This window comes from Perca fluviatilis, chromosome 11 (genome assembly GCF_010015445.1).
Source record: "Perca fluviatilis chromosome 11, GENO_Pfluv_1.0, whole genome shotgun sequence".
NCBI classification, from domain to species: Eukaryota; Metazoa; Chordata; class Actinopteri; order Perciformes; family Percidae; genus Perca; species Perca fluviatilis.
This window is the reverse complement of record NC_053122.1, coordinates 26,042,647-26,063,892: the sequence shown is the minus strand read 5'-3', so window position 1 is coordinate 26,063,892 and position 21,246 is coordinate 26,042,647. Positions and strand designations below refer to the sequence as shown.

Sequence of the window (21,246 nt, the reverse complement as noted above, 5' to 3'; positions counted from 1 at the left end):
AGTGGCATTCTCAGAAAGTGATGAATAAGTGTATTTCCCAAAATGTTGAACTACATATTTAAAGTACAGACATGAGATCAGTCTTCAAATTGAACTTTAAGTACAAAAGCGTTTGTGTACAAAAGCTTGACCTGTATTACCTACCAGCAAATGCCTGTTGGTGCACTTTGAGTATAAACTATGAGAAGTGATAATGGTCTCATAGTAAGCTAACCATGAAAATGGCTGTAGGCCTATATGTCACTTTTTTATAGCTGTGTACATAACATCAGACATCTTACCTGGACATGTTGGTATCTTTGCTCTTTTACCTGTTTCTCTCAAACGGTACAGTGTATAATTGTTTCATTCTTATTTGGTGTTTGTATACAAAAAAAGCCTTTCTGAGCTTTCTCTATATAAATACAGTATATATTCACTAACTAGTCTAAAACAAGACACTTTCAGCTAAAATTCCAAGCAGCAGTGTTTGATAGGCACCAGACTGAAATCTATTCTGTTTTGAATGTGTGGTTAACAGTTTTGACAGCAGTGTGTTAGCATTTGAACAAAGTGCTGTAAATCTACAGTATTGTGCAGGTTGTGGTTAAAGCTACGGGATAAGTGTGTAGAGTTTTGAAAACTGTGTTCAAGCAATGAAAAACGAACTAGAGTTTGGTCCACATGAACTGCTGCTGTGCAGACTGTAGTTTGAGTTTTGCACATGTGACTCCAGTTGTGCCCACTGTCGTCTAGCAATTGAAAACAACTGTAAATTGTTCATACTGTAAAGTTGAAAAGTTTGTAATTTCTGTACTGGTGTTCTGAGTGACAGTGTGTGTTATTTCAGTGATTACTGTTCTGAGTGTTTGGCTGCACTGAGCCTGTTTTGAGACATGTGTTAAGAGTTGTGTTGCTGTGAATGAGTTTTGCAGGTGATGTGAACTGTTTAGTTAAGGTGACTGTTGGTAGTGCAGACTGTAGTTAGAGTTTTGCACATGTGGCTTCAGTTGTGCCCACTGTCGTTTAGCAATCAAAAGAAACAGTAAGTACAGATCTAGAGCCAGAAGTGATTAGTTTGGTTTAAGACTGGAAAAAGGGGAAACAGTGTGGTTCTGTCCAAAGTCCAACAACCTTAAATAGTACAAGTACAATTTTTCATTTTTACATTTCTCTTTAAGCACAAATTAACCAAAGTAGATTAAACCTGTTAATGTCACGGGTACAATATCGGACTCAAATGCTCGACTCAAAAGTAAAAAAATACAAACAAAAGCTCAAGAAGGGCGCAGGAAGGACAAAAGGACAACAGGGCTAGGGAACTGAAGAAGGTGGGCAGCAGGGAACTCTGGACAGCGGAGCTTGGGGACAGAAAGTCTGCGGTCAGCTAAGCCCGGGGTCCAGGACTGTGAACCACAGTGAATGTGGAAACCCTCAGACAGCCGAACAGGACGACGAGGATTCTCAGGCGGACGGCAGCGAAGGTGAAACCCCTCTGGTGGCGGAACAGGTTGGCAAAGGCGGATCCCCTCAGGAGACCGATCAGGACCGCGAAGGCTGAGTCCCTCGGGAGGACAGACAGGTCTGCGAAGACGAAAACCCTCTGGAGGCAGTCGGCGATGAAGGAGATACCCCTCAGCTGGCCCAGCACGAAGGCAGACTGCCTCTGGCGACCAAACAGGACGTTGAAGACTCTCAGGCGACCATCGACAAAGGCAAAACCCCTCTGGAGGCCGGCGGCGAAGTCAGAATCCCTCTGGAGGCCAAGCACGAAGGCAGAATCCCTCTGGAGGCCAAGCACGAAGGCAGAAGCCCTCTGGAGGCCATTGGCGATATCCCTCTGGAGGCCGACGGGAAAGGCAATAACCCTCTAGAGGCCGGCAGCAAAGGCAATATCCCTCTGGAAGCCAGGCAGGTGGAGGAGGTGAAGGGGCAGCTGGGCTGGAGCCATGCGACAAGTCAGCTGGGCTGGAGAGAGGCGACGAGTCAGCTGGGTTGGAGACAGCTGGGCTAGGGTCCGCCCACAAGATCAGGAGTAGGCCAGTCTGTCGACAGGGCAACTGGAACCGTGACAGGCAACAGGATCAGGAGTCGGCAAATCAGCCGACAGGGTAACTGGAACAGTCAGAGGAAACAAGAAAACAGGATCAGAAGTCGGCCGGACCACCGACAAAACACGGGGAGCAGGAATCTCTGTGGCACCAAACAAGGTACAGTCTCAGGGGTACCTAACCACAAAAAAGTCTCTGGGACTCCAGAGACCGGCAAAGTCTCTGAAGTGCCAGGCAACGACACCGTCTCTGAGGTGTCGGGCAGTGGCACCGTCTCTGAGATGTTGGGCAACGGCACAGTCTCTGGGGCTGCGGTCAACGAAGGCACTGGGAGACTGGTCAGCTGAGGCTCTAGAAGACTGTCAGCGCAGACTCTGGGAGAACGGTCGACGCAGACTCAGAGAACAGTCAGCGATGCAGACTCTGGAAGAACAGTCAACGTAGTCTCTGGCACTCCAGAGACCGGCAAAGTCTCTGGAGCGCTGAACAATGGCAAAGTCTCTGAGGTGTCGGGCAATGGCACAGTCGCTGAGGTGTCGGGCAACGGCACCGTCGCTGAGGCTGCGGTCAACAAAGGCACTGGGAGACTGGTCAGCTGAGGCTCTAGAAGACTGGTCAGCGCAGACTCTGGGAGAACGGTCAGTCGACGTAGACTCTGGGAGGTCAGTCGATGTAGACCCTGGACGGCTGGATGGCAGCGGAGGTTCTGGAAAGCTGCACGTCAGCGGAAGCTCTGGAAAGCTACACGTCAGCGGAGGTTCTGGAAAGCGGCACGTCAGCTTGGACTCTGGGAAGCTGGACAGCACAGGCTCTATGCCACTGGACATCACATACTCAGGTCCACTGGACAGTACGGGCTCGGGTCCACTGCACAGCACGGGCTCAGGTCCACTGCACAGCACGGGCTCTGGTCCACTGCACAGCACGGGCTCTGGGCTGAAGAGAGGTTGAAGCGTGGAATGTCGTTGGGACCCATCTCGCCAATGTCCTCTCTTGTGGCCTCCACGGTTCCCAGGAAATATTGCCAGACGGGTCCGCTGAGGTTCTGGAAGCCTGCACATTGTGGACTCGGGGCTGCTGTACACCACGGGCTCGCTGGAAATCATGGGATGGAAAGTGAAGACTCAGGACTGGAGAGAGGTTGACGCTGGACATGGCATTGGAAGCCATGTTGACCCTTACTCCGTATATGGCCTCCACGAGTTCCAGGGAAAATATCCAGGAGGCTCCCTACAAAAGATTGCTTATTGTACGGGTTGCCTGCAGAACAGGTAGCAGTAGAGCAGACAGAAGTTCAGGGGAGCTGTTAAGGTGTAGACACATATAGCCGACGGCCGACCGTTGACAGAAAACCCCGTCGATATGATCAGTCGCATCCTCGAGGTCCAAAAAACTGCCACAGAACAGACCAAAAAGACGAGAGGAGACGAGACGTAATACATCTCTATAACAGCAGGCGGCGCTAATCTGTAATGTTGCCCAAGAAATGAAAACCGGCAGCTGATTGGACGAACGCGTCACATGGGTTTGTTTTCTCCGGAAATTTAAAGCCAGACTGTCATGGCGGCCTTTCAGAATACGATCTCATGTTGTACTAAAATAGTTCACTGAAACATGTTTCTGAAAACATTTTAAGCGAGAAATAGGCCATGCAGTTGCTGAATCTGTCTTCATTTCAGCTCAACAAAGGTCAGTTTAAAAGATTTTTGTCAGATTTTGAGAGACTCTAGTCACCTCACTCCGCTCGCCATTTCCGGGTGAGTCCCGACCGAACATGTCAGGTCGGCCAAAATGAACGCCGACAGCCCCTCAGACGGACGACGGAACGGGACACACCGAACAGATTTGAGTCACTGACCTCGCCAAACTGTCCCACGGCCGATAATCGGCCTGGTGTGTCAGCGCCCTTAGTAACTGTGCTGGACCTTTCCCCTCCAGCTAGAAGGCTGACTGCTTTGGCCTCCTCAGTCCTTCTAACACACACATGGCAGCATAATGAAATAAGGTCACAAAAGTTTCTGGCTCTCCTTCTGGCTGAAGAGTGACACGACTAGGAGATGTAGAAACAGGAGCAAGCTGGTTGATGAAAAAAAGCACCGGTAGCCAACATGCTAGCAGGCCTAGCAATAGGCAGGCTGGTGGGTGCTTGCTGGCACGGAGATGGTCCGGGGAGCTGAAGATTAGCATTGTAGAGCTAACTGGCTTACATGAATTCAGTCCATTAGCAGTTGGAGGAGTGAGAGTGGAAATGAAACTTATTGCCCAGGGAGGAACAGAATATGTTAACCACGGTTTCTTCAAAACTTTCTCACAGGCTAATGACAGAATGGCTTCCTTCAGGTACTCACTGCTAGCCTCCCTCCACCTGGACTTCAGCTCCACCAAGTCTCAAACAAGATCACAAAGTTCATCCGAAGCGGTCTTCGTTGGATACATACCAGAGTCGGCTGAGTCCTTCTTGGCCAGATTGTACTGTCACGGGTACAATGTCAGACTCAAATGCTCGACTCAACTCAGAGTAGCAGGTAAGTCTGTTTATTAGTAAATAAGCAATCCAGGCAACGGTACAAATTCAATAGGCTGAAGACGTGGTCGAAAATACAAACAAAAGATCTGGAAACACTGGAGAGTGAGACACACAAGGAGTAATAACAATCTGGCAGGGAATAAGTGAAACAAGGGGGTATATATATATATATACACGGGGGATGGGAAATCAACTACACACAGGTGAATCACATTAGGGTGGGGACAGGTAATCACAAACGGCGGGAAACAAACAAAGGCAGGAAGACAAGTGAAGGGAATGAAGACAAAACAGTAAATGTCAAAATAAAACAGGAAGTCCAAGAAACAAACAGAAAACACAATAAGAGTGGAACTGGACGTGACAGTTAATTTTTTTGCTTTAGATATATTTGTGTGTGTGTGTGTGTGTGTGTGATTGAATAAAAATAAACTGCAATGCCTGTATTAGGAATACATTCAATTAAGGCTTTGGCTGCAAAGACAATACTTGTCAGTATGATTCATTGTTTATTAATTAACTGATGTAAGTCACTTCATTGAAATTGCTGACAATAACAAAAATATAGAAATATCAGGCCAGCCTTATCTTTTTAGTGAAGAAAAAAAAAAGGATTGTAAATACGAGTCTTGTTGACCAAGAACGATAAAACAATAACCAAAGCCACCTTTGGCCAAATATCATATTCTTGTCATGAGTTTGTTTGTTTACCCATCAGGGTGGAAGATAACAGCTTTTGGGTCTCTGGTAAATTCAAGGCTATTTCCTTCTTCGTGTGGTATATAAAGCATAGTGGGGAGAGCTGATCAAGACAAACAGAAGTAAGTAAAAAGATGAAGACCTCCGTGGCTGTGTTGACTTTATCCCTCTTCTACCTTAGTGTGGCTGAGGTGCAGCAGCTGGATGACCAAGCAGAACAGGGCTCCAGCATAGAGATTCCCAACGTCGAGCGAACATGTCCCTGTGCTGGTGACATAACAGGGAGCCAGATAAACCATTGGCACCTTTTTGACATCTTAAGAGACCTGGAGGCCAAACTGAAGAACACTGAAAAACAATTAGAGGATCTGAAGAGAGAGGTCCGAGGTAAGAACATACAGTAACTAAGATATAGATTTTTATTCTGTCTTTGTGTGTGTATACCATTTTCATTGTTTTCCAGTTTAGTTGTCTTTAAACAAAATTCACATTACAATAACTCTTAAAAAAGGTAACAGTGTGGCATTTGGAGCATCTCTCGGCCCCGGTGGAGGTGTTGGACCTTATAATGTTGAGATCACACTGACCTACAAGAATGTGTATTCAAACACAGGCTCATACAACCCTGCGACAGGTAAACTTACTATAATGATGGTTATATAGATTCATTTGTTAAATTCATACTGTCCCTGACTCTAGATGAAATGGAGAGACAGATGTTTCTTTCTGTTGATCATCCCCAGGTATTTTCACTGCTCCAGTCAAAGGAATCTATTACTTCAGCTTCTCTGGCCATAATTTATCATCTAAACCAATGGGGCTGCGCCTGATGAAGAATGGAGTGCAGATGGTTACTGTGTACAACCATCCAGCTGGAAACCGCCATGAGACCGCAACCAATGGCATGACTCTACAGCTTGAAGTGGGAGACCAGGTGTACATGAGACTGCGGTCAAACACCTGGATTGTTGATAATGGTAATAACCACAGCACCTTCATTGGTCATTTGTTATTCCCTCTGTAAGTGCAAACTGCCATTTCCTTCTCTTTTTTTATGTAAGCTAAAATCACGACATAACTGTAATTCAAATGCAACACCCTGGTTTGCACTTTCACTTCAAAGTTCACTTAACCTATTTTGAAACTGTACTTCGGAGTACACTGAAAATCTAATTATATTTTTTTTCATACTGTCAGTTCTGTACTTCCATACCTTTAGCAGCCATACGTTTATTTACTGTGAACTATAGTTTGCTTAAAATAAAAAAAAGCTCTGGTTCTAGGTCTGCATAGCTTAGCTTAAAGGAACACGCCGACTTATTGGGAATTTAGCTTAAGTCGATACATACCCTTCTCATTTCCGTGCGTGCTGTAACGCTATCTGACGGCTCCAGCATTAGCTTAGCTCAGCACAGATCCTGCAGGTAACTGGTTCCAACTAGCCTACTGCTCGAATTAGACAAAGTGACAAATAACGCCAACATGTTTGTTTACATGTTGTGATTTTAGAGTCATGAGCGTGTACAAAAAACAACATAACATGAGACACAGCCATCTTTTATCCGTAAACAAACCAGGAACTATATTCTCAGACAGGCTTGCTGCGAGCATATCACTCCGCCCAAGTACTATATTCTTCCGTCTGAGAATATAGTTCCCGGTTTGTTTACGGTTAGAAGATGGCTGTGTCTCATGTTACGTTGTTTTTTGTACACGCTGTGACTCTACAAATCACAACATGTAAATAGGAACATGTTGGCGTTATTTTGTCACTTATTCGGAGCAGTAGGATTACTGGAACCATTCACCTGCCTGTTCTGTGATGGGCTGATGCCGCTGGAGCCGTCAGACAGCTTTACAGCCCGCACGGAGATGAGAAGGGTATGTATCGACTTGTCTTACTCTGGGGGTTACGGTGAATAAGCTAAATTCCCAATAAGTCAGCGTGTTCCTTTAAAGATTGGAAACAGAGAAACACAGTTAACTTGGCTCTGTCCAAATCCAAAAACCTGAAATAATACAAATACGAGAAATAGTTAAAGCACTTAACTCCTTGTAAAACCACAACTTGTCATTTTTAAATTCTTTTTAAATATAAATGAAACAAAGGAGTTACATGTTGATTAGTGAGTTGTTATAAGTGCTGGTAGGCACAGACCCAGGCTAGCTGTTTCCCCTGTTTCCAGTTTTTGTGCTAAGCTAAGCTAACCGGATGCTGGCTATAGCCTGATATTTACCGGACAGATTTGAGAGTGACATCTAACTCTCAGAAAGTGAATATAAATTATGAGAAGTGATAATGGTCTCATAGTAAGCTAACCATGAAAACGGCTGTAGGCCTATATGTCAACTTTAACTCTGTGAAGTAGCAAGCTTTTTGTCTCTGTACAGCTTCTTACTTACTGTCCCCTCTGCAGTTATTGACTCTATTACTGCAAAACCCAAGTCAAGCTTTACATACAGGACGTGTTATGAAATAAGACTGTCTTCTTACTTCCACATTTTCTCACTCACTTGCTGCTGGGGTCAGACTGAGTGTGTGTGTTGTCAGCTGTCACATTGGTTTGAGTTCATGTGGTTCATGTGGTTTAACAATAATAAAGGCATGAAAGCTCTTTAATAGTCTCCATGAGAGAAAGGGTTTTAGGAAGAAGTGTCTGCAGTGATTGGAAAGGTGGCAGTGTTTTGAAGGAAAAGACGACGGGCTTCGCATCCAAAAAGCTCATAAATATCCAGCTGTTGCAACTACGGTAAATCAGTGTCATAAGATCCTGCTGGCTTCTTTGCTCAAATCAAATCACATGGAACCATTGCATGCACCACAGCCACACAAGTGAAACCTATTCATCCTTTTCCCACCGTGTCCCTGTCCTTTATTTTCTATCAGTGTAAGATCAAAGGACATACTTCTCGGAGCATTACAGGACTGGGGTCAGGTCTGGTGTCATGGGCGCCCGAGGGAGGACAGCCTGTGACGATGCAAACCATTTATTTCTAAATGCATAAGAGGAACTGAATGTCTGTTTCAACATTTCATAGATCGGAGGTGAAGTTACCGCAGCACAGGAAGCACTCTTTCCTCCACCCTTCCTTTCCTCCATGCAATAAAAAAAAACCAACTTATCAGTAAGCTGTAAAAGACTTACATGCAATGAAATGTTAATGAAGCACAGGTTACAGGCCAGGGCCGGGTCTAGACTTTTGGGGGCCCTAAGCAGGATTTGGTTTGGGGACTCTCCACATTGTAACATGTTGCCACTGCACTTGGCACTTAACCAACTTGTGTATTGTAAATAGTTTAAGCACTCATATACTCATATATTCATGTACAAATACGCATTAAAAGACTAATGTAAGACCTATTAGCAGCAACACTATCTTTAAATAGACCGGCTCTGTTATGAGCTCTATTGTGGGACATTTCAAGCGCTCTTGGGGGCCCTCTGGTAGCCACTGGGCCCTAAGCAGCCGCTTAGTTCGCTTATGGGTCGGGCCGGCTCTGTTACAGGCAATAAAGGCTTTAGACTAAACAGGATAAATGTTGCAGGAGATAAACTGAAACTTTCAGTTTACATGTATTACACATATTTTTCTAATCTGCCAGGCAGATTGTGAAATTCAGGATGGACATTAGGGTTTGTGTAATAATGCAGTAAGCAGAGGATGGTGTCAGATTGTAGGCAAATCTCCAGCTCCAAAGGCGTAGCAGCAGTTGTAAAACTGCATCTGTAATATTATATGTGTATAATTATATAATTTGAATAAAGTTATATAGGTAACGCCAGAAAACGCCTAAAACTACATTTTCCAACAACCATAGGAGAAGCAGCATTTTACCATTGCAGAATTTGCATCTAAGTGTTTTCTTTTTAAATTCCGCAGTACTTGGGCAGAATCTCGTTCTGGTGTATGTATAAAAAAAGTGTTACATTAAATTGTTTTTACTGATCAGCGTATAAGTAGCATTTTATGGTAGTAGCTGGTTAAGGTGGAGTTAGTTGTAATAATTATATACGAGTTACGTAGTTTGGTTCACAGCACAAATCTGTGTATATTTGTATTCATGTTTTGCACATTTGCACAAAACAGAGATTTTTTTTTAAAAACATTTTAAGCCTTAAAAATTATGTTTAAACGGGAAATCTCTCTTTGGCTGCAAACAACCCATATTCATCTGAAACTTAGTCTCACTTTGCCAGACCCTCCTCCAAAGCACGCTGTAGGAGGGTCTGGCTACTCCACATAGCATTCGGGGATGGGAGGAAAACGTGCTCTGATTTATTGGCATTTCTTTAAACCAATCACAATCGTCTTGGGCGGTGCTAAGCACCGGAGAAAAGTCGCTGCAAAATAGCCTCTGGAAGGAACTTGTTTTGGTGGAACATGTGTACGTTCAAAAGTTGTTTTAGTCGTGCAACAGGAAACTCAGATTGGACAGATAGTCTAGCTAGCTGTCTGGATTTACCCTGCAGAGATCTGAGAAAAGGTTAACCATAGTCCTCATAAATCCACCGGAGTTTAAAATGCCAACACAAAGGAAACCCAAGGCATCCGGCCTAAATGAGTGAAATCCAGCGGATTTTCTGACGGCAACGGAGCAATCCCGGAAATGTAACGTCAAGGATATATCTGAAACTTGACAAGCGGCGCTTACTAAACACTGCCTTTTTTGCAAGGGGTCACAAGTCAAAAGGTTTATTATTTACCAATGCATTGTATTTGATAAGCTCATGTTTTTTTTTTTTTACATAAGATAAGGAGCCTTTTTTGTCATTATGTTACCATGAATACAACAAAATTACGAGTGCCCCTCCAAGCAGTGCTTGAAATAAAACTATATTGCACACAATATAACTAATAAAAGTCTTAGTTTGAAAAGTACCTAGTAAGTACAGCCAGGGGTATATTTCCCTCTGAAATGTAATGGTGTAGAAGTATAAAATATAAACACACAAGTAAAGTACAACTACCTCAAAATAGTACACATGTACAGTACTTGAGAAAATTCACTATGATAGGCAGTGACAGTAGTCCTGCTTTGCTCATTCTAGTCAGTGAGTTACCTAGTATTTTACATCTGTGAAGCAAAGTGAACACCTTTAACCCATTGCTAGGATAAAAAAAAAAATCAGTAGCTAAGCAACTAGATAATTTAGTTTGACACATTTATCTGACAGCTTCTTTTTTGCTGTGTGTTGCCTTTTGAACCTGAAAAAATGGAAGTGATCTACAGCCCGTTGCTTTTTATGAAATGCAAATGTCTGCAAAGTTAGTTTGAGCTTGACATGTGATGTTAATCTACAGCCAGGTTCATTTCCTGCTGTGTGTGCACACTTCTGCTGATATGTGTGCATGAGAAGTTTCATTCATTTTAAAGTGCTCATATTATGCTTTTTGGCTTTTTCCCTTTCCTTTATTGTGTTATATATCTTTTTGTGTACATGTTATAGGTTTACAAAGTGAAAAAGCCCAAAGTCACTTACCATCTCCAACTGAAAACACTGTTCACAAACTGCTCCAAACAGCTCTATTGTAGTCCAGCCTTTACTTGCGTGACAAACGCGCGTCATTCTGCGTCACTTTGTAACACACGTTTTAGTGCTCGCCTAGCTGCTAGCGTGGCACGCCCTCAAACCAAGCTAGAGCGGAGGCCCGAAGAGTTCAGGTAGTTGTATCGCCATGTCCAGGAGACAGTGCAGAATGAAAACGTTACGTATGAAAGACTAATTTTGTTAACATTTAAATAACTTACCACTCGGAAACGTCTTGCTCCAGTCTAGGTTGCGAAGCTGGTTCGGGTTGTTCTGCCTGTGGATCAGACTCGGGTTCGAACACGAGCCGAAGCCACGGATACTGGCTGAAGCGGGTTTGTATTGGATCACACTAGCATGCTTGTCAGGGCCCGCCCTACTCTACTTCTGACTGGCTAGTAGTCCTTACACAGGTCCTGTGCATGTGCGACTCCCAACAAAGATAGGAGTGCGGGGGAAAAAAAGAGGAGCTGCAGCAATGACAGTACGACAAAAATATGGTGTTTTTTGAAAATTAAACCATGTAAACCTATTCTGGTACAACCTCAAAATACAATTATGATGCTGAAAATGAGCATAATATGAGGTCTTTAAAAGGTAATTCCTATGTTTCACTAAAAGAAAGAAAGGAAGCCCATCTCTTCATTCAGTAATAATCATTACGATGGCACGTAATTTGCAGTAATAGATAGGAGTTGGCGATAGTTCTAGTTATAGTAAATTCCAGTCATCTCTAATGAAAGTGCTCTGGAGCTGTAGCTGCATGCACTGACAGTTGCAGCTACTGCAGATGGTCATTAGGAAAACAAAGTTAGCATTGCTAGACTCATTGAAGCAACCCTTTCTTCACATAGGACCTGAATAGTCCTTAGATTGAATTTGGTAATCTGACTTTACATCTCTGTGGTTGTAGGGTAACTTGAGGCAACAGCTCATTGGCTGGTCTGAGGAACGGCTTACCAAATACCGGCCTACAGAATGTATGGCTGATTCAACTTGGCTGCAGACACAAAAAGCCCTCTCTGTCCTCCGCTCCACAGCCTAGAAAACATGCGGCGGGAAGAGGGGAAACATCTCTCCCCAGCAAAACACACTTACTGGAAACCCTACCCATTACCCAAACAACTGGACGGAGATGTTTTTTTATTCACGTGGGCCATCGTTACTTACTTAACACTACAGACCAGGGTGTTTAGGGCTATCCTTATACGAACAGAAAACATTTAAAACCTGCAACTCTTTTTTCGTTTTTGTTGTACACAAGTGTCAAACATAGCATCTAGCGCTGCATCTATGATATCTAAAAAAAGAAAGCCCCAGGTTGTCAGACACAGTGGAAGGGCTGCAACTAATTATGTTGATTGTGGATTAGTAGGGCTGGGCAATATATCGATATCATGATATGAGACTAGATATCGTCTTAGATTTTGGATATCGTAATATCGTGATATGACATAAGTGTTGTCTTTTACTGGTTTTAAAGGCTGCATTACAGTAAAGTGATGTACTTTTCAGAACTTACCAGACTGTTCTATTATTTGCATTTTCCCCACTTAGACAGTATGTCCACATTACTGATGATTATTTATCTAAAATCTAAGTGTGAAGATATTTTGTTAAAGCACCAATTGCCTACCCTAGAATATCGCCGCAATATCAATATTGAGGTATTTGGTCAAGAATATCGTGATATCTGATTTTCTCTCTATCAATTAGTCTATGTTTTGTTGTTTAATTAATTGATTTGTGTATAAGATGCCCAAAAGCATTGGAAAGTATGCATCACAAGTGCCATGAGCCCATGGTGACGTGACAAGTCGTTTAAATGACTTTTTTGTGCGCAAAATACGCCAAAAATAAAACTAAGAAAAGCAGCAAATTGTCACATTAAGAGAAATGTTTTTGTTGTTCCTTCATTTAACTACAGAAAGGTCAGTTCATTTTTTTTTTGTTGACTAATCACTTCATGAACTTTAAAAAAAAATTGTTTACAGGGACAATCACAATCAAAGTACCCCAAAAATGTAGACACTTTATGTTATCAGCAGAGACAAGCACAGCACACAGCGTTACGTAAAATGCGTTTTGTATTAAGTATTAAGTCTTTCAAACTGACAGGTGGATGGCAGAAGAGTTTGTCCAAAGAGAGAATTACAATTACGGTAAGTCAAAATTTTCTTTTTTTTTTTTTTTTTTTTTTAGAAAAGAAAAAAAAAATCTAGATAATACAGACACACATGGCTTGCCATTCACTGAACCACAATCCTAGTAGGCTAAAGTTACTGTTGTTCTTGTTGGACTAGTACCTCGAGAAACGGCTTGAGTCGGACCCTGAAAAAACAGGTCTGATACAAGCTCGGCTTCCTGACAGCAAGATAGGTTAGAGGCTCTCCTCACTTCAACACCAAATTAAACTAGATTGTTTACTGAAAACTGCTAAAAAAAGTTCTGATTGCCATCAAGACGCACTGCAGAGGAAGTAGGGCTCATCAGTTGGCACAGTCACAGGAGTTTTCTTAGGAAGGCACTTGACATGGGGTTGTGGCGTTCCCCATGCAGCGACAGCAATGCACTAAGGTCCTTGTTTGTGCACACTGAGGAGGGACACCGTCAGCTAAGTGCAAGTTCCATGATAAATCCACTTTCACCAGACCGGAGAGGGGGGGGGGGATAAAAACAAAAACATTTAGTCGTAACACAACTCCACCACAGTCCACGGCTTCAAATACAGTATCTTAGTGGGTGGGGGGGTCTGCGCCTCTTGGATCACACTTGACCTTTTGGGGAAATAAATTGTGGAGATCTGGTGTGAGTAACCTGTGCAAGGCTAGAGTGGTGACTGATACGTTTAGGAGCGGATTTAAGCGCTTTCAGGCCCCGTGGTCTCACCCAAAAAAAGACCTTACAAGTGACCAATCCCAGCTCTGCCTGGATTTAGCATAACCCCACCAACCCTAAAACAGATGGACCCGGCCTAGAAGATGTAACAGTACAACTCAACAAATAAAACCACAAAAAAAAAACAATAACCAGAAAACAGGTGTCTCTTAGGTTTCACAATAAGACATTCCCACTGAGGCACATTTCCAGAGAAGTGTCATATACAAAGCTATATTAAAAAAAAAAAAAAATCCCAAAACATTCAAGTACTTTGTCATGTAAACACTTTTCCAGGCTATAATACACAATGGATTATTGTCGTCGTTGATTTGTGTGCAACAATAAGACAACAGTGTGAGGAGAGAGAATAGCTTCGCAAAAAGCCTGCAGGACAACTTAGAAGCTCCAATTCAGCCCGGATGCACTGTTTTCTGTAGGTTAGTTGTTGTTGTTTTTTAGAGCAGGACACATGAGCAGCACTGGTCGCCACCACTGGGAACAGTTGAATAGTTCATCTGTCTGACTATTTCCGCAAACAGTTCGTCGACTGATCCTTTATTTTTGGCTGAAGTTTCCATAAACGGGCAGTTCCACTCCTGGGCCAGCGCCTTGCCTTCCCCGGAAGACACCTCTCTCTCCCCCTCCAGGTCCACCTTGTTTCCCACCAGGATCATGGGCACCCTCTCGTATCTCTTCACCCGGATGATCTGGTCTCTCATCGGCTTGATGTCCTGGAAGCTCTGCTGGTTCACCAGGCTGTAAACCAAAATAAAGCCCTGGCCGTTCTTGATGTACAGGTCTCGCATGGAGGCGAACTGCTCGGTCCCCGCCGTGTCCAGGATCTCCAGCACCGACGGGGACGAGTCCACCTCGATCTCCTTCCGGTAGAAATCCTCTATCGTGGGGTCGTACTTCTCGATGAAGGAGCCCGTCACGAACTGGACCGTCAGCGCCGATTTCCCGACTCCACCCGAGCCCAAAACAACCACTTTGTACTCCCTCATGGCAGACACCTCCTTTTTTTTTTTTCCGCGACGAAGCCTGCCTGCGCTCTCTCTCTCTCTCTGTCTCTCTCTCTCTGTCTCTCTCCCACCCGCTGACCAGCCCCGATGTTTTCAAAGCGAGCAGGCTGGATAGGCTGCCCTCTCGCTCGGATAGGAGTCAAATCCTCCTCGCCTGCTCTGTGACGGCCGCGGAGCGCAGATCCGAGGAGAATGGCCGCTCCTGGACATTAGCGTGGCGAATTAAAGCACATTTTGATCGCACTGTATTGTGCAACGGGGCTGGGAAGCGTGATCGCTCCTCCGCTCTTGCATGGCGTTTCCTGCCCACATCCTCAGCAGCGCGTCAAAAGCCGAGGCTCAGTTCCGTTTTCTTAAAGGAGCCGTCACCCGAAACCAAACCTCGGCCAGAGCCATCAGATGTTCTCATCGGATGACGGGATGACCAGACAGACACTGCAGGCCAGGGGCGTAGCACAAAATTCTGGGCCTTGTAGAAAGGCATTTTCTATGGGCCCCTACCCTCATCCACAGCTATTCATTCTAGCATCTTTTTGGGCCCTCCTCACATGAGGGCCCTGGGTACTCAGTCCCCTTTTCCTCCCCCCCAGTCCGACGCCCCCCTGCTGCAGGCTGTGCATGTCTGTGGCCTAGTCCGTACGACCTCTGCCCTCTGCCCTCATGTACACAATGGCATTGCTCTCAACAAGAGGCTCTTCAGCTGTCTGTAATTAGGATTATACATACACATGCGTGTGCTAATAAGGTCATTCATTAGCCATTTTACATATGTCATCTTACTTAACCCCCCCCCCAATGGGCCAGTGGAGGAGGAAGTACGCACATCTTTTACAGTAGTGCTCATAAGTGTATTAACCCATGCTAAAGTTGACTAAAAAGACGAATAAAAAAATCGTCTTTTGGAAATTGATCTTAATACCTTAATTTAAAAAATGAGGAAAAATCCAACCTTTAAGGACACCCGTTCTTTGTGAATGAATAATGTATCGTAAATAAATGTTCTTTCTTAAAATACAGGGGGCATAAGTAAGTACACCCCTATGTTAAATTCCCATAGGGACAAGCATATTTTTATTATATATATACATATATATATATACACTGCTGGGTAGTTAAACCTATGATCACAATGTAATGATTTATAATTTGTAATAATAATCTAAATATACAAAGAATCTAGAAATGAAAGCTGTCATGAAAGTACAATATTGGCTTCCAAAATGTAGTGGTTTAGAAGTATAAAGTAGCATAAAATGAAAATACTCAAATAAAGTACAAGTACATCAAAGCTGTACTGAAGTATAGTACTTGATTAAATGTACTCTCAAGTCCACCGCTGCCTGTACATGGGTAAAAGCAGCAATACTGCAATATACAAGTAATACATTACAAGTAAACGGCCTGCATTTAAAATGTCTAAGTAAAAGTACCAAAAGTAGTACTCATAATGCAGGCATGGCCCTGGTACTGTATTGTAAGTATTATACATCATTATACTATTGGATTATTATTACAAGCTATCACAGGATAAATAATATAGTTTTTTCCCCCTTATTAACATCAAAATGTCGCCCCAAATCTAATCATATGATTCTCCTCTATAGCAGGAACCACATTTATTGTTCTTGATGTGTTGTGATAATCTGATTAGATCATCTTTACTGTAGTTATTTATTTATAGCGTCAATTCAGAGGTTGCAATCTTAATCAAATTGTACTTGATACAATGACATTAAAGATATTTTATTCTATGACACATAGCAACATAATATCCTGCCAACAGGCACCATGGTAGAAACGATATTAAGACGTTTAGCCCGGAAAGGTAGCATGTTTCTGAAGATAAAAGAATATAAAGATTTAGCTTTTGTGTAACTGCTTGCATTAGAAAACCTGTCAATGTCTCTTATTCTTGGTCTCCCTGCTAGATTATGTAGTGTTAAAAAACCAGAGACTCTTCTGTATTCTTACATATGCAGCTATGAAGAATATATTTTTGCATTGGATTAGTCATAAACAGCCAACTGTTAAGAGCTGGCATAAAGTTCTGTTTGATTTAGTATCTCTGGAATACCTGACATGTGTGATACATTCCAAATCATACCAATTTTATAAATTTATCTAAATATTTGGACCCTACTGTCGCTGACATTATGTCACGTTTTTTTTTTTTAATAAAAGGTCATAAGAGAGAGTACTTTGCTGTGTATGTTTTCTTTCTTTATTCATTCATTTTTTATTGTATTTTATGTGTGTACCTGAGTCAACGTTGTTGTGTTTTTGGATGTGTGTGTTTGTTTGAAATATGGTTGCGTGCTAAATTTCGTGGATCCATTTTTTAATGAAAACCAATAAACATATTTAAAAAAACTAAACAAAAAAAACAACAACCTGTCAATCAATTTGGGATTGAAAGCAGGTCCCTGTGTTTTAATTTTTGGGGGTGAGACCTTTGTTCACATCTGGATTACAGCAAACACAAGTCACTGTATGAATAAGATAACCATGCCTTCTGAACCGTATACACTCGCTCCAAAAGATGGAAAAGAGGGAAATAAGCCCTCTGATGTCATCAACACGTTACATATTCGAATACAATACAATGGTAGGCATGTTGTGAGTTCGTGTGGCCTTCACCTGTTTTATTATCACGTCTGACCCAGATAAAGCACACAATGTCATGAAAATTGCCCTGAGCACCATTCATTTAATTCAAAATGATATCAGTCTCTGTGGAGCTGCTCCAGTCTTGCTGACATTGAACCCCCAAGGTTGAAGTTCAGAAACAATTTTGAATACGCTCTCCTAGATTATCCCATACACGTCATGCCAAAATATAATGGGAAAACACTTGCATGCTGATCTGCAGTATATAACAGATAGTAGGTATGTTGTTCAGCAACAGGGCATCAATGTTTATGCGTCCATAAATATTAGGTTGAACGTGAGAACTTTAAAGCATTCACTGAAATGCGCCTATGTGTTAACTTGACTCACACACCCAGTACACACAGAGTCAGTGAACACACACCTGTTGCATGAGCAAATCAAATATTGTTTTATTCAGATTTCAGATTCAGAGTCAATTATGGCAACAACAAAATGTGCATCAACAGATCTGAAGACAGAATAGTACATTATTGTGTGGCAACTGTTAGCAAATACATAATTGATGGTTGCACTTACAAGTAAAAAGCAGTCAAAGCGTACACGTGCCCCCAGCAGGGAAGAGAAGCCATGGTTCCAGCCAGGAGACTGAACATCTGGTTTGGAGGAAAAAATGGTGCTTTGGTTCTGTAGCAACTAAACTCAGCAGCCTCGAGTCAGACACCTGTTGACCGGTGACTGTTACATTCATTTCAAAGACTAATTTGCCAAATAAGCATTTGGTATGGTGAGCCTTCACCTGCTGAGTGCACAGCTATGATAGCAGGAACAACGTCCTGTGAGTCAGTGTCGACTGTAATTATACGGCTATGAGAAGGTTCTGTATCTGGGGTGGATGAGTGCTAATATTTATTCATCATTCTTTAAATAACATCTTTGCTTGGAAAATATTTTTTTTTAAATCACACAAGAGTAAGATGACTTGTTTTTTTTTGAAGTATTATTTCTCCCCACTGTGGATGTTATCTACTTTGAAAAAACAAACAAACATATTACTGTGTATTCTGTAATCTGAATGTGTTATCTGTCTTTACATAACTACGCAGTTTATTTTGTTTACATGTTTGTACTTTTACATGCAGTCAAATCAAACTATTATAGAATACAATTTTTTGAAAGTTTTATGTATCAAGTGTACCATGGGAGCAGCAATACTGCGTGACCAAGTCTAACAAATGATATATGGATATTATTGGATATGTCATCCCACAGGAGGGGTGGAGTTAGCATGACATGGGGAAATCTATTCCCCTTTGACATTCCCTGGCAATACTACCGATAAAATAAGACAAAAAGCGCATAGCTTTCTCTGAATGCATTGGCCAAGAAACTAGTGCCCTTCTTTGCAAGCAATGTTTTTTTTAGCTGGTCTTCTAATTTAAGAATTTAAATTAATCTAACAAAATTCCTTATAATTATAGATCTTTTTTTATTCAAAATAATATCTCAATATGATACACATTTTTTTCTCTGTTCATTTGACTATATACAGAAGTGCAAAAAGTCAACCTTCGTCCCTTAGGTTAGAACTCATCATCTGCAGCATTTCTGACCTCTCCAGTCTGGAAAAGTCTTTGCTTTCTCGCTCCTAATCTCACTATCCACCAAACATCCAGAGACCCGTCAATCTCACTCGCTCGTTTTGGCCTGACATTCAGGGCAAACTTAAGAAATATTCAAACATAAGTACATATCTTTTTGAAATGGATACAGTAGAAAATAATTTTTACTCTAAAACATGGACAATCTATTTTTCAATACAATATATTTTCAAACATGATCGCGACATGTTACAAGGAAAATTGAAGTTGGTTAAAAGATTAGTTTTCTCTTTTTTTTGTCTGCTCAGAGATGCTGCAGTGGCAGCAAATTAATTGATCTCATTCCTTGTATCAAAAAAGTCTTTCATCAACAAAATTAACTGATAATGTAACATCATCTGAAAAAGACATCCAGCTATATGGATGAAATGGATATTTAAAACTGACTCAACACATTATCATTTATATGGTTTGAAAAAGTTATGAATGTCATCTATCTCAAAATCTACAACGGCTATATCAATGTTGTCAAGTAATATATAGTAAGGCAAAAAAAAAGAAAAAAATCTACAACTACATACCTCAAATAGATTCAAATCCTTAAGTAGTACATAACACAGAAGTTCAATGAAATTTAAGAGAGTAATTGTTACTTTTACATTGAGAGAAAGAACAAAAAAACGATCATAAGCGACACGTGAGAGAACTATAAAACATCATTGGTGTTCTTTACCTGCATGGTGATTGACATGTGATTGGGCTGGGACCCAGTAATTGTAATCTAAGGCTTTGTTAGGTACATTACAATCGGTAAAGACACACTACACACCTCTGTGAAAACAGAAAAGGGATGTGATCATAAAAATTGACAGATGTATGGAACATGATGAACATGGTTCCTTAACTGAGCCTCTTGAGAGATGCTTCTGTAACCCTTTGTGAATATGATTGAGAGGAAAACTGTGCTTTGGTTTCTGTAGTCAGATCTACAAGTGACTGAGAACCTTCAGGTTTTGTTTGGAAATGCAAACACATAATGTGTTGTATTTCCTCAAAAGCCAAAGTTCACTTAGGATGAGTTGTGACAATTAAAACAGGGCGACCAGACAAACAATCAATCAAGTGCACATGTGGTTTAAATGACCTAATAGACCTCTGGGTCCAGTTGTTTTTTAAATTCCCAGTCTCATCAGTACGTGGCTCAACAGTGCTCCTTGGAGAAGCTTTAGAGTCTCCACCTCTTTGAAAGAGGGAGAACAAGGTGACACAATGGCGATTGAAGCTACACCCTCCACGCTTTAGAGTCAACAATAGACTTGAGCAACAACTTCATCCCAACACACAAAAACAACACTAGTCTAAGAAAAGAGGCATGACCAACTTAGGAAAAAAAAACCTACATTTTTGATTTTAAAAGAAAAAAAACATCAAAATTAGAAACACAAATTTGGCGGGAACCCCACTTCTAAAATGAATTAATTAGAGAAATGAAAAGTAAAAAAAAAAAAAAAAAAGGAAAAAAAAAACAATACAAAAAAAGACCATACAAAACTTTGGTAAACAAATAACACTGCTGAGATAACACTCTGGTTTTAGCTGTATGGCCTTGATGGCACATGACAAGGTGAGGAAAGCTAGCCTGGCTGTGCTTTCAAGGTACACAGGTATGTTGGTTTACCAAGAACATTCATACGTCCAAGACCCTCATTTACAAGTAGCCGTAAAAACACAATACTGTACATATGCCTAATTCTTTTGGCGAATAAAATTCCTGTTTAAATCGTTGTGCCTTTCAGATTTCAATTGAAATTCAAGGTGCATGTTTGCATTACACTTGTAAACTATGAAATATGGCTATCAATTATAAAATAAAAAAATAAAGCAGAACAAAAAGAAAAAAAAGGGGATGAAAAAACTGGATGTTGCTTTTATGCAACCATGCCTTTGACCTTGTGTGCGCACGGTAATGATATTAGGTAGAACAAATTGAGTGCTATGATTTAGTCAGACGCAGGGGTGTAATGAGAACGTTTCCCACAGAGGGAGAGACACACTGACCCCGGCACCAAGATATCCTCTTCTCTCGGCTGGACTTTGAATTTGACAACAAATTCTTCTTGACATTGATATGTGGGAAGATGGCACAGATCATGTGTTGCACCGTTGATGTTTACACGTGCGATGAGACCATCGTCGTGGACCGGCTAAGAGATGGCAGACCCTCCTTGTCCCATTGTTTGACATTCTGAAGGCTATGTACATAAAGGCTGAACTCTTTTGGCTTGGACGGTGCCAGCACACATTCATTTGATCTGTAAGACATGAAGGATTTCACTTGAGTAAAAAAAA

General features: G+C 41.8%; 3 protein-coding genes across 27 annotated transcripts in view; 1 reads left to right on the top strand and 2 right to left on the bottom strand.

Moving 5' to 3' along the window:
- Nucleotides 1–5,320: 5,320 nt before the first annotated feature.
- Nucleotides 5,321–11,794, top strand: LOC120567824 (complement C1q-like protein 2). 2 transcript variants are annotated; one of them, XM_039814882.1, is made up of 4 exons: nt 5,321–5,643; nt 5,768–5,890; nt 6,000–6,233; nt 11,701–11,794. In XM_039814882.1, exons 1-4 carry the CDS (start codon nt 5,391–5,393, stop codon nt 11,703–11,705), a joined length of 615 nt encoding a protein of 204 aa, XP_039670816.1. In that variant the 5' UTR covers nt 5,321–5,390; the 3' UTR covers nt 11,706–11,794. The 2 variants fall into 2 exon arrangements, with proteins under 2 accessions (XP_039670816.1, XP_039670815.1); XM_039814881.1 differs by lacking the exon at nt 11,701–11,794 and having other exon boundaries at nt 6,000–6,585.
- Nucleotides 11,795–12,793: 999 nt separating this feature from the next.
- Nucleotides 12,794–15,104, bottom strand: LOC120567655 (ras-related protein Rap-2b-like). Its single transcript, XM_039814613.1, has one exon. The coding sequence runs from the start codon at nt 14,669–14,671 to the stop codon at nt 14,123–14,125; it is 549 nt and encodes a 182-aa protein (XP_039670547.1). The 5' UTR covers nt 14,672–15,104; the 3' UTR covers nt 12,794–14,122.
- Nucleotides 15,105–17,723: 2,619 nt separating this feature from the next.
- Nucleotides 17,724–21,246, bottom strand: part of LOC120567653 (muscleblind-like protein 1) — a 45,948-nt gene continuing 42,425 nt past the window's right edge. For all 24 annotated transcript variants that reach the window (XM_039814591.1, XM_039814589.1, XM_039814592.1 and 21 more), the window contains one exon: nt 17,724–21,209. The gene's annotated coding sequence lies outside the window, so the exon portion shown is untranslated. The remainder of the gene's footprint in view (nt 21,210–21,246) is intronic.